Source organism: Cydia splendana, chromosome Z (genome assembly GCF_910591565.1).
Source record: "Cydia splendana chromosome Z, ilCydSple1.2, whole genome shotgun sequence".
In the NCBI taxonomy this organism is placed as follows: Eukaryota; Metazoa; Arthropoda; class Insecta; order Lepidoptera; family Tortricidae; genus Cydia; species Cydia splendana.
In genome coordinates, this window is record NC_085987.1 from 41,854,025 (window position 1) to 41,868,613 (window position 14,589).

The following is a 14,589-nucleotide window of genomic DNA, read 5'->3' on the forward strand; positions in this document are numbered from 1 at the left end:
CAATAGCAATCGCGAAGCGCAGAAACCTTAACTAATTAAAGAAATCGCTTAGCATCGTACACACGTTATCTTTAAACCTGTATGTCATTGTATCATAGAAAATATGGAGAGCCCGTCCACGTAATTGGACAACTGTAAGAATAAGCATTCAAGAGATGGGATCGAGGGTGCGCTTCCATTGGTACTTGTATATTTATTCTTTTTGGTGGATTTTTCCTCGCACGCTGCCCCTCTTCCTCACTAAGCTCTGGTAGAGGCGCTCGTTGAAATCATCATATTTTTTTTATAAAATTATAGGTATGACAGATAAAGGACAGACATTTTGCAATACGAGTATGTATGTAAAGATATATTCGTCGAGCACACCTCTTTGTGCATCATACCTATACCAACTGGTTCGTCTCTCTACGTTGGCGGCTTGCATAATTTTTCTCCTTACCTGCTCATAACCCTCTTCTTAATGATCGTCAGAAGTATGATCCTCTCCGCTGCATCTGTGAGGAACTCGTTGATTTTGGTCTTGAAGATCTGCGAGCTGTCGTGTTTGGCCACTCGCTTCATGTGGTCCCAGGAGGCCTTGCAGTCGGACTCCAGCTTGGATAGGTTGGCGGCTAAAATATCGAAGTCCACTTTGGAAGCTCGGATGACTGGACCCACCTGAAAAACCACGAGTAAGTGTCGGGATTTCTTTCTCGTAAGTTTCGTCTCGAAAGTCGTTTCTTTCTTTTATCATACTATTTTACACTAGGTACACTCGCGAGCAAATAAATGGAATTATCTCACATGTTTGGCTTCTCCGCTCAGTCAGTGATTCTGTTTCTTTGCTCGAGAGTGTAAATTGTTGCTAGATTTTCCAAGCTAATTTTCCAAGATGCAGTATGATGATATGTCGCCACTTACCTCACTGAAAAAATCCGTGCTATCCGGAAACTTTTCAATGATCATCTCACAAATGTGGTACAGTAATGGATGTTTGTGCACCGTATCCTTCACTTCCATGACCTTGGACAGGTACTCCAGCCGGAACCCTCGGACCTGACTGCCGTTGAGGAAGGACCCCACTGACCGCAAGGTGGAGAGGATGACCTTAAAGGTCTTGTTGATCTTTAGCAGCTCTATGCCCTGCTTTAAATCCATTAGTGGTTCTGCTACTTCTTTCTGTGAAAATATAAGAATACAAATTAAGACTGGTTATCAAAAATAACTCCGGTGGAATGTGGAATAAGTACTGCTGCTGTGGTACAAATATCATTCAACTCACCTCTAAGTTATCAAAGTCTAGTTTGAAGACCCAAAGCTTGAGCCTGGATGACAGCTCATTGATGGAAGCCAAGGTCAAAAGAAACTGCTCTGCGCTGCCCAGTGGTAGGTCTGGATTGGCATACTGGAATAAATAATGTAAATAGTTACAAAATAATGTACCTAAGTAAGTCTAGTCCTAATAAAATAGGCAAAAGATTAAGGGCCGTTTGCACGAAATCGAGTGGCGAGTTTTAGATATGATTTTCTAGGCTATCAAGACTCACATATTTGATATCACAATATAGAGACTTATATTTAATAGCTTACCTGTGCTTCTTGTATTTTGACCTTTTCCTCTTCAGTCGGAAGCATCGTCAGCAGTTTCTCAATGCCCTCCCTGCCGATCACTGTGGCGTCCATTTTCATGATGGCCGCCTTAATGGTCTGAGGCGTGGGCAACTTCTTCATTGCTATGTTTATAGCGTTGGATCGCTTCGCATCTAGTATGAGGTTCCTCTTTGGTTCCATTAGCTTCTGGAAAATAAAATTTTCGAATGGAGTTTTTGATAAATATTAACGATAAAGATCATGAGCTAGTCCTTACACCCTGGCGGGTGCTGCCTCTGCGTGCCGCGCCCTATACATGACACGGATAAGGGCAGCATCCGCTCGGTGTACCATTTTCATCTCATTAAAGTGTCAAAAGGATCTCTACGTGTTGGCTTCACCTCCACGCATGTCTCACAAATGTCAGGAACACCATTGTTCCGTAATGGGTAAAGATATAAAAAAAAAACACTCACCTCCTGTGGGTTCGATGCCGTTTTGGAGTCAGCGATATGAAAAAAGTAAACAATAATAATTAAATAAGGCAATAAATAGGCGAGCTTTAAAATAAATACCTATATATATATATGTAGAATTCATATTAAATATTTAACATTCTGGAATATCATGAGAATTAACCAGAACTAAATCTAAAAATTTCAAAGCTGAACAGCTAAAACATACCTTAATTATCAAATCATTAGTCCTGGATTCAAAAAGATGCTCCAACATCGCCGTGTCCAGTTTCACATCCGGCAGATCGTCCCAAATGAACCCTCCGATCTTCGTCCTGACCGTCGGCGGCGGACACTCCTGGATCTCTCGCCAGAACAGCTTGACAGTCTTCTTGTTCTTCTTGATAGTTGAACTATCTGAATCGTTTGATATCTCGGAGAGTGAATGCTTTGGTGGTGGTGCAGGAACGCTCTTCGCGAATGGTGGAAATGAACCAGGAGGTGGAGGGGGGACACCAACTAGAGGAAACATCCCTGGAGGGGGCGGCGGCGGGATACCGGCCGCGTTGGTAGCCGGCGATGACATTTCGTCGTCAGTGTCCTGACGTAAATCCGAGAAGTCCAGATCACAGAGATGGAACTCCCTGTTAAGACATCCCTTTTTCAATTCTTCCCAATGGAGATCGTTCTCTGATATTTTAATTTCGTGGAGCTTTGGAGTTTTCTCTATTGTTGGACTCTTTATCACCTCTGTAATGAAATGAGAGATTGTATATAGATATTATTATTTTAGCCTAGGTATATACAGATAGTTTTTGGTACAAACCTTTTTTTATAAAATCTTACCTTTTGATTGGGACTTAGCTAACTCTTCTTTGGCTTTAGACACTATTCCGGCCATGTCAGACACCCTCAAAGGTTTCTCGTCAGTGGTTGGGCTAACGGGGCTCGTCAGGCGCTGAGCCAGGTCTTTGATGCTGTGCTCCCTGTTCAGTAACACTCCTCGGTCGTCCATAGTCTCCACGGGCAACTCCATCTTCTGACGGATGACTGTGAGTGCGTCTGCGGGCGTGACGCTGTGGCCTAGGGTGCCGTTTTGTATTCTTTGTTTCAGTCCAGCTGTATATCTTTGGTTTCCTAAAATATGTAATCAGTGGTAAGAAGAAATAAATTTAATAGAATCAAATCCAAAGATATTGGCTCTATATTGTGAATATTTTCTCTGACTATATTACAGAACCATTCTATTGATCAAATTTGATAGCATAATAAAATTGATGAGCTAAGTTTGGGGCTGGCCTGATTAAAATTATTGGTTGGATTGCCCCAGAAATTTATTAGCAAGTCCCTTATTTACCTAACAACCGGATGAAAAGTATGGCATCCATATATTTTTAAATCTTACCCCAGTAAAATTGAATATAGGTACGAGTATATAACCTATATTTCATATATTTAAAATAGAAAAAGCATGTAACCACTAAAGTTAAAGCAAACTGCATGACAACACGCGAAAAGCGCATGAAAATCAAAGGACTACTTTCACAACAACCAATGTCACGTCGTTAGCTTAGTTATACATAAGTGACGTTAATCAGAATCTAGGCTTAATTGGTTGTTGTGAAGGGTGTACCTTCAGATGTAGGGTTAGCAAATGGACAAACCGTTTTTGAGTATATCGCACAGATTATTTATATGGGGCTTCTCTTCTTCTTCTTGGTGCCCGTTGATGCCATTGCTGTAGGGTTTAGCATTTCCGTTGCAATAATTTCCGTTAGAGTAGTCCCCATAAGAGTAACTGCCGTTCGTGTGATTCCCGTTGAGACCGCTGAAGCCATTTGAGTTGTTTAGCATTTCTCGTTGCTGCGTTATGTGATGGGCTTGCCTCGCGAAGCGGTCTCGTCTTCTTTTTAAAGCTGTAGTCAGTTCTTTATTCTCCTTGTTGTCGAGTATAGAGGGTAGGAAGGGCGGTCGTATGTTGTTCAGTGGTTTGGGCTCTCTTATGCTTGGCTCGGGTTCGGCGTTGGTGGCTTGTTTGGCTGTTGTTAGTAAAATGGGAGGTAGTAAGCTCACGTAAAACGATAAGTAATGTGAGTATAAAAATATGCATAGTATTGTTTCGGAGATTGGTACTGACGCTAAGCATAATCAAATCCTTTGTGAGAAGGGTAATGCCCTCAGTAGCCAATAGCATAGCCAGTACTAACATAAGAACTAGTCCAATGCTAATTTTAACTACTTAATCTCATGAATAATCAAATATCTAACTCCGAATGCAATACTTTACAAGTATAGGTATTATGAATTTAATGTGTAAGACTGCTTATGGTATGAGGAAAAATCTATTATTAGGAATCTGTCTTTTATGGCATTATGGTCTACGCGGCACAAACAGCCGGCCTAGCCAAGGTGACAATCGCTATCGCTTCGACAATGAAACGCTTTCTGTCTCTCTATCACTCTTTCATATTAGTGCGACAGTGACAGTTGCGTTTCGATCGCTACGAAGCGTAAGCGATTGGCATGTTGGCTACGCGGCCAGAACTACTGTAAACCCAATGATAAGGTATCATGCAAACCTTTTCAAACAATCAAACGACAAAGCATTGCCATGAAACTTCAATAATAATGGAACTTCTATATAAAATACCTTTGTCCTTCATTTGTTGCTTCTTGGACTTTCTCCTGTCTGACGTGTTCAAGTTTAGGCTTCGCCGATGTACAGAGTTGATCACAGACTCGTCTAGTTGCCTAAAACATACAAAAATATCATGAATAATCAGCCAGTTTGATCAACCAAGATTGATCAACGTCGATGAGCAGTGAACTATGAAAATTCTCATACCTACAATTAATTTAAGAGAACTCTTTAACGTTGATATGTCACCATCGGTTTGGTGCAACCGACCCTCGGTCAAAGTTAATATTTTCTACTCACTTTAAAGCCGTTCCACTTTCGTCTCCATCTTCATAAAGCAGCACGGCTTCGAAAATCTGCAACTGCCTCAGCAGATCCAAGTCCGTCCCTTGTTTCGACATATACAACTGCACGATATTATCCATTCCCTGGTCCTGCAGGGCGTCAACCTGGTCGTAGTACATGTCCCTATCGGGGACGCTGTTCAGACACCTATTTATCAACGTTGTGGCGTAAATTAATAGCTCCGTGTCTGAGGCGTCGAAGTCTTGGAGTATTTTCATGACGTTGTACCAGGGTTGTCGGCCTTTAGAAGTGTCTACGGTGTTAATAGCATCTATGAGGAGAAGGCAGTTCTTTTCGGTGTATTCTACGAAGACTAGGAGGAGCTTGAGCGCCGTTTTGACCACGTGACGGAACTTGCTGGAGATGAGGGAGTAGAGCCATTGGATGCAGTGCTTGTTGGCCATAACTCCGTGCATGCCGTCAACGTACAGAAGTATCTGCAAGGACAGTTGAAGTGGGAAAATAATGTGATGGTCAATATAATTTAAATATAAGAGATATAATACATAGTTTTGTACTTTTAACAAGCTCCCGTATATTGCCTGTCCATGCCGGTAGAACAAAACGTAAACGTACGTACGAGTGGTCCCAAATACCCTATGATGGTAAAATTAAATTATAGGGTACATGAAACGCATGTCCTTAAAAGAAGCTACAGCAGTTCGGGAAAATCGGCGGTACGTCGCCTTTATTTTGACATTTATGTACTTGTTAAATTACAACCAAAAACTTCACCTTGAATATCTTTAGAATTTCAACTAATAAGTATATGCTGATACGTAGTTCCTGAAATGTAGATGATATGATGGCGTCCGTTACCTGCCCAAGTGCTCTCAGGATATAATCCAAATAGTTGTGGTCGGCCATGCTGCTGACTTGCATGAGGCAGTCCAGGCCCTTGTTGGCCACAAACTCGTGAACCAGGTCCTTGTCCGATTGCAGGATCTGCTTGAGAGTAAAGAGCGCTCTCCGGAGCTCTCTCCCTTGGGAGTGGAGTAGCCTTTCTGTGAACAAAAGTAGGTACCTAGTTACAAGAAGTTCTAAAAAGTAGCATGCAGTGACGAATGACACCAAGGTGATTTTAAAAGGGCAATTTGAACTTTACAATATTTACATGGAATGCATCCAGTGTAGTAATTAATTGCGTCTCAATAGTTCTCGACAACTATGCTTAGGTAAGATAAAAAAGTTACGGCAGTTACCTAAGTACTTCTTCACTACTCGCCGCCGGCCCCGCTAAGTTTCTAAGCAACTGGAGATTACATGGTTATTAATTGTAATGTATGCAAGTACCACGTAGTACCTACATGCCTCACCACAGCCTACAATAAAGAGTCTTCATGTGATGGATTGATTTCTAATATTGTATTTTCTAGTTTTTAGTCCATGGCCGTTTAAAACTGTACTGAACCGGCGTGGCGCAGCGTGAAGAAAATAAACAATCTTCGTTGGCATGACAATCAGTTGTCACGGAATCCGTAATGCACTCATGATTATGCAAAACTTAACGGCATGATTTCAGCGCTGGTAACGAAATTAAGAGTACTACAGCTACTCGCTACCACGTGTTGTTATTGTTGTTAAGTCTTTTTCGGAGGAGGAATTTTCTTGGGATCGACATTTCATAATGTTTACTACTTATTGTTTCTATCGATCACCTATGTAAAAGCCTGTGCGAATAATGGATAGGTATTTTACGTACTTTTTTCCCTTTTTAATTAACAGAACAAGTGCATACCTACTGTAAATAAAAATCGCGCATTTTTAAAGGTTGTAACTGAATTGTCTAGTTGTGTACAGTGACTACAGTGTACATGTAATAGATGTTATACAGTCGTAGTCTAAGATATGTTTATATTATTCGCTTTATTACAAAGGAGTAAGATGCTAAAAAATATAACCCAGCTTTGACGTCGACTGTACTACATACTACAACAAAATTTGTATGTTGCGTGGCAGGTGTTTTAAACAGGCTAGCATTTTTTTGCTAATTTATCAGAGACGGTCCTGAGGGCCTACCGCGAACCACATTCGACGTGTTGCCTCTCGGCCACACTTGTAAATTTGTACGTAAGTGTAACAGGGAGGCAACACGTCGAACGCGATAGGCCCTCTGAATTCCGCAACGCGACTGGATTTGTCGTGTCTCCAGACAATTTTTTGTCAAAAACATATTGTTTGATATTAGTATTTATTAAGACTGATTATAAAGAGCGCAAACTCAATAATGTTACGTTGTTTTAGTACGTTTAGGTACCTCGGATCTCATTCATTATATCGACATTGGGACACCACATTAGGACTTCACGAACTAACGTTAATTAACGCTAAGTTTTTCAATCACTAAATTGTGAAATATAACCTGCGAGATTTGATGGCCGAGCCGACCGACACCAAGACAGGTAAAACTAAATTAAAATGTACCCACACTGCCACTTATTGCGTGTCGATTTGCGGGGAAGGGTGGATGGAATTGTATAATGAGGATACTCACCAATGATGGCATGCACCCGCACCGACAGCTGCGTTCGCAGAATGATTGCGTTCTTCCGACTGTGGACAAAATAACATTATAAATTTATTGTAATCATATTCCTAACCTTTTCTAGTGAAAGGATTTTTTAATTGCTTATCGTTAGGATATGGAGATGTATAAATAATAACCTACATTTGACACATTGTTGCGCTCGCATTACAGATGTGCAATTTGCAGTAAGTTACCAGAAAGTTGGAAAAGTTGTCGGTTATTTCAGGTAAATTTTACAAGAAACAAAGGAAACTTTCATTTTGGAGATGGAAATTTCGATTCCTATAGGTACATAAAATATGAGAAGTTTTCGAGCATTTTCCAAGTGGCTATTTCACAATTTTGGAAACTTAACGACGGCTATACTAGTAGACCCTGACCATTAAAGACCTGATTAAAATTCAATACTTCAAAATAAAAAAAACGCGTAGGTACGCGATGCCAGACACAGCTGAAATGTCAGGAAAATACCTGATCTTCCAGTATCCCTATGTCATTGTGTACTTGTGGAGCCACCATTGAAACATTCACAAGTCTTGCTTACTTTCTGGCAACTAAGTACTAACAAAATACGTCAAGCTTAAGAATACACTGTTACTTAATTTTTAGGCCAAAGATTGATATATCCTAGCACCTACTAGCATAGATATGTGATTAGTGAAATTATCATATTTTACTTGCTGTACCGTAAAATGGGGTGAGTAGGCGCAAAACTGACATTCAAACCTCGATAACATTTTATTTTTACATATGCAAACTGAATGGTGTAAATAATAATTTTTTGTGGGTAGTTCCATTTCATAACTTTGACGATAAACAGGAAATCCCACCTCACCCCGTAGTCCCTCGTATTTAATTGGGGTGAGGTGGGTTTTCATACAAAGGTGATTTTGGAAGATTGTTGGGTCGATTTTTTTTATTTTGAGTATTACTATAGCTCCATTTTAAATTGAAATACATTATTTTTGTATTAGTAGCCTTAAAATCTCGACCGATGTTTTGGCTCTGATTCATATCCGCATTACCGTTTGCAATTGTAATCACTAATCACTAATCAGGTAGGTATTCCTACTAGAAACGTTTATCTTTAAACCAAAATTGCTCAGAGCATGAATTTATCGTACTAGTTTAAAAATAAATAATAAATCCGAAAATATTAAAATTTAATGCAACCCGCAACCGAAGGGAGCTTATAAAATGTTAGGTACATTTTATAAGCTAACTTAATATTGTATGTCACTTAATTATTTTAAAAACCAACATTTTTTTATCCTGTAAAGTCCCAAACAACACAAAATCACGAAACCAAAGAGGAGAAAACACAAAAACCCTCACATGTCTTCATCCTCCTCGAGCATGTCTGGCACCAGCAAGCACGTCAACCACAATTCCTCTATCTCCGCGATGCTCGAGTCACTCTGTCCCACCGGCTCATCGGCAAGATCTTGCACATCCATTTTCTATTACATACGGGGTGTTCACTTGTTCAGGTATGAATGTCGCGGCTCGCTCGGTCGGACGAGCGACTGGATGCGGTAGGATGGCCTCGTTTGCGATCGGGATAGGGATAATGCATCATTTTATTATCCTAAATTAAGAGATTGGGTATACACGGCATGAAAGAAGTTGACGCACCGTTTGCAAAGTGTAGTAGGTACCAGGGTACCTATTAGACGCAATAAAAGTAGAAGATATGCCTCCTTGTCCAGCGATAGATTGACTAAGTCTCAACTGATGGGTGGGAATTTACGACAATATAGTTTTTTAGGTAAATACGGAATATTCTGAAAACGAATGTGGTGTTGTTTCACCAAAGTTGTTATCATGAAAACATCGATTAGTTGTTGTTCGAAACAGAGGTACCTACCTAAGTAAGACCTCGTGCAGGGTCCATCCGTTTGGTTGTTCAAGTTCAAGTTTATTCGTTCGGCTTAATTTTAAACATTTTTTACTGTATTTTAATTAGTTTAATGTAACGTTTAATGCAAGGAAGAAGAAGAAATGTTACGTTTCTAAAATAAATTAATGTGCTAAACCCGTAAAAATAATGTCTACAAATATTTTACGTGGCAGATAGATATTCCATACAATAAACCGGACAAGTGCGAGTCGGACTCGCCCACCGAGGGTTCCGTACTTCTTAGTATTTGTTGTTATAGCGGCAACAGAAATACATCATCTGTGAAAATTTCAACTGTCTAGCTATCACGGTTCGTGAGATACAGCCTGGTGACAGACAGACGGACGGACGGACAGCGGAGTCTTAGTAATAGGGTCCCGCTTTACTCTTTGCGTACGGAACCCTAAAAACCGGGCAAGTGCGAGTCGGACTCGCGCACGAAGGGTTCCGTACCATAATGCAAAAAAAAAAAACAAAAAAAAAGCAAAAAAAAAAAACGGTCACCCATCCAAATACTGACCACTCCCGACGTTGCTTAACTTTGGTCAAAAATCACGTTTGTTGTATGGGAGCCCCATTTAAATCTTTATTTTATTCTGTTTTTTGTGAAAATTTCAACTGTCTAGCTATCACGGTTCGTGAGATACAGCCTAGTGACAGACGGACGGACGGACAGCGAAGTCTTAGTAATAGGGTCCCGTTTTTACCCTTTGGGTACGGAACCCTAAAAACGAACTGTCTTAGGGCTCATCATTCGATGCGAGAGCGAGAGGTATAAACCTGCTGGCTCACTATAGTTCAAAACGGTCTGCTAAGCGTAAATATTTTTGCACTACATTTTTATAATAAGAGCAGCCTGTAGCCGCAGTGCAAGTGCATTGTGTGCGCGAGACCCAGTTTTTGCGCGGGTTCACCTTCATCGGCTCGAAAAACCGCCACGACGCACTCACGGTTTCGCTTCGGCTTTCTATAGATAGAATTAGTCATATAGTTTTTGTATAATTAGCCATACACGTCACACACTAAATTGACAGTAATTAGATCACAGCGTCAAATAAATAATTTTAATGCAAAATAATTATATTTAACATTATAAAAAGAAGTGAAAGTCATTATTATTAAATTTATTTTAATAATTAGGGTTTCAAAATTCAAAAAGTAGAAAAATCCAGTTATATGTTATGTGAGTACATGTTTTCTAAAACTTTTTTGGTTTAAAAAACCGAAAAAAAGGTATATCTACAATATTTTTTGTAGTAGGAGACCGAAAAGTGAACCAATGTCCAACAAAATGAGAGACTGTGGGCACCCTACTTGATGTGCAACATTATATAGATTCGCCCGGTCCCGGTGCACTCCTTAACCCGCCAGGACCTTATCTACTAGGTAAATAATTAAATATCCCAACTTTTTTGTATAGTATCTGTATCTTTAGGTATTTAAATAAAAGTAAACAAAGAATTTGTAAATTTAGGGTACTTAAAACATTTATTGGTTAACCGACCAAATAAATCATATCTACTATAGTTATAGCACAAATGTACCTATTGGTACCGCTTTAGCTAAATAATGTAAATTGATTATATTTAGGCACAGATACGAATATTGTTACCTATAGGTTATCAGTGAAAGGTTACCTTTTACTTGTACAGTTGGATACAATATATAGTAATTTAATTTGTAAACAAGACAGAGTGAAAAAACTAGTATTGTTATGTAAGCCAATCTCGTTAGGAGAAGCTAAATCGCAGTCAATCATAATAAATCAAAAATTTCCACTACCCCAGCCAGTGGGACTAAAAAATAAGGACTTCGGAAAATGTACCCCGCTATTGTAAACTAACCAAAAATTATCCCATAATATATATACCTACATAACTGTAGCCTGTGTCTTGCCTACTTTACTCCCCACTGGGTAAGTGTGCTGCAATAATTTTTATATATGAAAACTATACTCGTATCACAATCTCATTTTAGTGTTCATCTCATTGATATTAGTGATAGTTTACTTTAAATCGGCATATAAATGAAAACACTTATAACAATATAATAAATTAAAAATTATTTTAAATTTCCAACTTTGGAGCAAAGTAGGCACATTTTACAGTACATAGATTCTTAAAAGTCCCTGTTTACCCTGCTGTTGCCGAAGTCGGGTAAAATCTAGAGATGCAACGGATAGTTGTTTGGCCGGGTACCGGATACCGGATATTCGGCCTGACCATCGGCCGATATCCGGTATCCGGCCGCCGAATATTCGGCCGGCTCAACTATACCTTCATTTCGGTTTTTCAGGTGCGCATTGTGCAGGTTTGATCTGTTTCCTAGTGAACGTTCGCGCGGACTCATTCTAGGTTCTAATGAGTGCGCCGAGTGCGCGTGCAAGTCAGTTGAAAGTTTAAATTGTTTTTAAATAATAAACGAGTACGATTATGACCGTGACTGTTTCTTAAATCCAAATTGTTTACTCCGAAATCAAGCAATGTTACTATCCGGTATCCGGCCGGATAGTAGGTCACTATCCGGTATCCGGCCGGATATTAAAATAATGGCCAGATAGGCCGGATACCGGATAGTAACCGAATATCCGGTGCATCTCTAGTAAAATCAGCACAATGGAGCTGTAAGTATTGGCCAACAGTGCCAGTATCAAAATTGTCCTAATGGATGGTGGGCTACACCGTTCATTGACGAGCAGGAGGGATAGGGGGAAGAGGAAGTGCACCGGCGGCGGGGCCGCGCGTACGCACATCCATTCAATCAGGGCCCCACTGACTGTGACGAGTTGTGACGTCACAATTCGCATGTGGCCGTTTCTATGCAGACCTTGAAGCTGCCACTTACGAGTTTACTGGATGAGCGCCTTACTGACGCTGAAAGGTGTTCTCCTCACATTACGAATAAGAAGTGGAAGAAGGCTTTCCTTATGAAAACATGGAATATCCTGACAAAAGCCGTGCGTTGAGCGTGGAGTCCAGGTCGAGGTACGGCCCGTAGTCGCCATCTCCGAACACCTGACGGGACGCGTCGTCCGTCTCTACAGAGGACTGCAAGTACATGGTGTATAGTCGTACCTCTCTTGCAGGCCCTCCAGCTCCTCGTCGTGCTCGTTGAGCGTGGAGTCTAGATCGAGGTACGGCCCGTAGTCGCCATCTCCGAACACCTGACGGGACGCGTCGTCCGTCTCTACAGCGGACTGCAAGTACATTGGTGTATAGTCGTACCTCTCTTGCAGGCCCTCCAGCTCCTCGTCGTGCTCGTTGAGCGTGGAGTCCAGGTCGAGGTACGGCCCGTAGTCGCCATCTCCGAACACCTGATGGGTCGCGTCGTCCGTCTCTGTACTGCAAGTACATGGTGTATAGTCGTACCTCTCTTGCAGGCCCTCCAGCTCCTCGTCTTGCTCGTTGAGCGTGGAGTCCAGGTCGAGGTACGGCCCGTAGTCGCCATCTCCGAACACCTGATGGGTCGCGTCGTCCGTCTCTGTACTGCAAGTACATGGTGTATAGTCGTACCTCTCTTGCAGGCCCTCCAGCTCCTCGTCTTGCTCGTTGAGCGTGGAGTCCAGGTCGAGGTACGGCCCGTAGTCGCCATCTTTGAACACCTGCAGGGTCGCGTCGTCCAACTGTTGACAAAAAACACTTTGTTAATAATGAGCGTCTTTCGTTGTATAAAAGCGGTATGCCTTCACGGGAATTTTGTTCATAAGTAATCCTTTTATTTTATATAGCTAGTAGCTACATGTTGTATTATTTTCGTGTGCTAATTACAGTTCATAGAAATTGAACTTTGATTCTATAATACCTACTTATTCGTATTGAAAAATTATACATATTTTTGAATTTTTGTAAGTGTGCACAGTTAGCAGCAGAAGTAGCCACGTTGGTTAGGAATTATAAATGATCTTAAAATTTTTCTTCAAAATTCGCATAATGTAGCCACATGGCTTCTGTTTGTAGCAGTTAGAATGCTGCTGACTGTACGGTCGGTTCCCCAACTTAAGTACCCAAGTTGCCATACTAGTTGTATAGAAAAGTGGATACTCATGTTAGGGAACCGACTGTACCTTACGTGTTGCAGCGCTATCTGCCTTCCGGCCTGAACACTTGTGCATATATGTTGCGCATGTGAGCAGCGAGCGGTTTGTTTGTTGCATATGCTGACATACTAATTCCTTGGCTCTACTACAGATGGCGTTAAAGTCGTACAATAACTATATCATCGATCAAGTATTAACTTGATGTAAAACTATCAACCTGTAAACTGAACTCTTAAGTGTGCGGGCGATTATTTATATTATTAATCCGTGGTGGTATACGGGTATGCATCATATATTTTTTATGAATATAAGTTAGGTTCAATTTTTCACAGTTCTTCTACTTCTTTATTTCTACGAAATAATGCATTATTCAAAATGAATTGATACAGTAGGATACAGCACGAATTATAAGGCTTGCGGGAGCGCCAAAAGATTCATAACCCAATGACTATTAATAAACTTTAAAAATTCATCACAATATTTAACAATTTCCCTTAGATTCAGCTTAATAAATGCTAATGCTAAGGCTACAAAATGTATTTACTCAACTAATTTATCAATAAATCAGATATTTTTAGACTTAACACTTAAACGCCAAGTACCTACAAAGATGACATCACTTGGATGTAGGTAACTAAATAAATACCTACTTAGCCGTGAGATTCGCCACGCAACAAAATATTATTATGGTGTCGTAAAATTCAATGTTTATTGATGTATTGAAGAGTCGGCAACTGTATAATATTATGAGGTATAATAATATAAGCAAAGCGAATACGCATGTGCTCAAAAAATTTTCAACTGCGAAGGTTATGACTCGGGTTGCCAGATGGTCGGGATTTGGCGGGATTCTCCCGATTTTTAGCATGTGTTCCCGATTCCCGACAAAGTGAAAACTGTCCCGAAAAACAGCTTCAAGTTATAAAACAATAATTTCAAGTTCCGAACTGTCGTAGAGCGAGCGAGCTGACGTAGTGGCAATAAGGTAAAATATCGTTGTTTTTAATACAATTACTTTAATTTGAATGTATTTTTTTTTCCCGACTTAAGTCCCAAATTCCCGAAAGATTGATCTTGTTTCCCGATAATAGCGCGTTTCGATCTGGCAACCCTAGTTAT

At 40.4% G+C, this 14,589-nt stretch overlaps 1 protein-coding gene and 1 long non-coding RNA gene across 5 annotated transcripts in view; both read right to left on the reverse strand.

Moving 5' to 3' along the window:
• LOC134804163 (uncharacterized) overlaps window positions 1-14,589 on the reverse strand; it is a 157,235-nt gene that overhangs the window by 49,464 nt on the left and 93,182 nt on the right. The window lies entirely within an intron of this gene.
• Window positions 1-14,589, reverse strand: part of LOC134804035 (FH1/FH2 domain-containing protein 3) — a 90,300-nt gene that overhangs the window by 3,029 nt on the left and 72,682 nt on the right. For 2 of the 4 annotated variants that reach the window (XM_063776905.1, XM_063776907.1), the window contains exons 3-14: window positions 12,947-13,056; window positions 7,502-7,560; window positions 5,827-6,011; window positions 4,963-5,444; window positions 4,675-4,775; window positions 3,689-4,063; window positions 2,871-3,161; window positions 2,254-2,774; window positions 1,570-1,776; window positions 1,262-1,384; window positions 901-1,158; window positions 440-657 (exon numbers count right to left, since the gene is read on the reverse strand). In XM_063776905.1, the coding sequence (XP_063632975.1) occupies window positions 440-657; window positions 901-1,158; window positions 1,262-1,384; window positions 1,570-1,776; window positions 2,254-2,774; window positions 2,871-3,161; window positions 3,689-4,063; window positions 4,675-4,775; window positions 4,963-5,444; window positions 5,827-6,011; window positions 7,502-7,560; window positions 12,947-13,056 (2,930 nt within the window). Of the gene's footprint in view, window positions 1-439; window positions 658-900; window positions 1,159-1,261; window positions 1,385-1,569; window positions 1,777-2,253; window positions 2,775-2,870; window positions 3,162-3,688; window positions 4,064-4,674; window positions 4,776-4,962; window positions 5,445-5,826; window positions 6,012-7,501; window positions 7,561-8,869; window positions 9,158-12,946; window positions 13,057-14,589 lie in introns of those variants that run through there. The other 2 variants (XM_063776908.1, XM_063776906.1) reach the window with 2 other exon arrangements.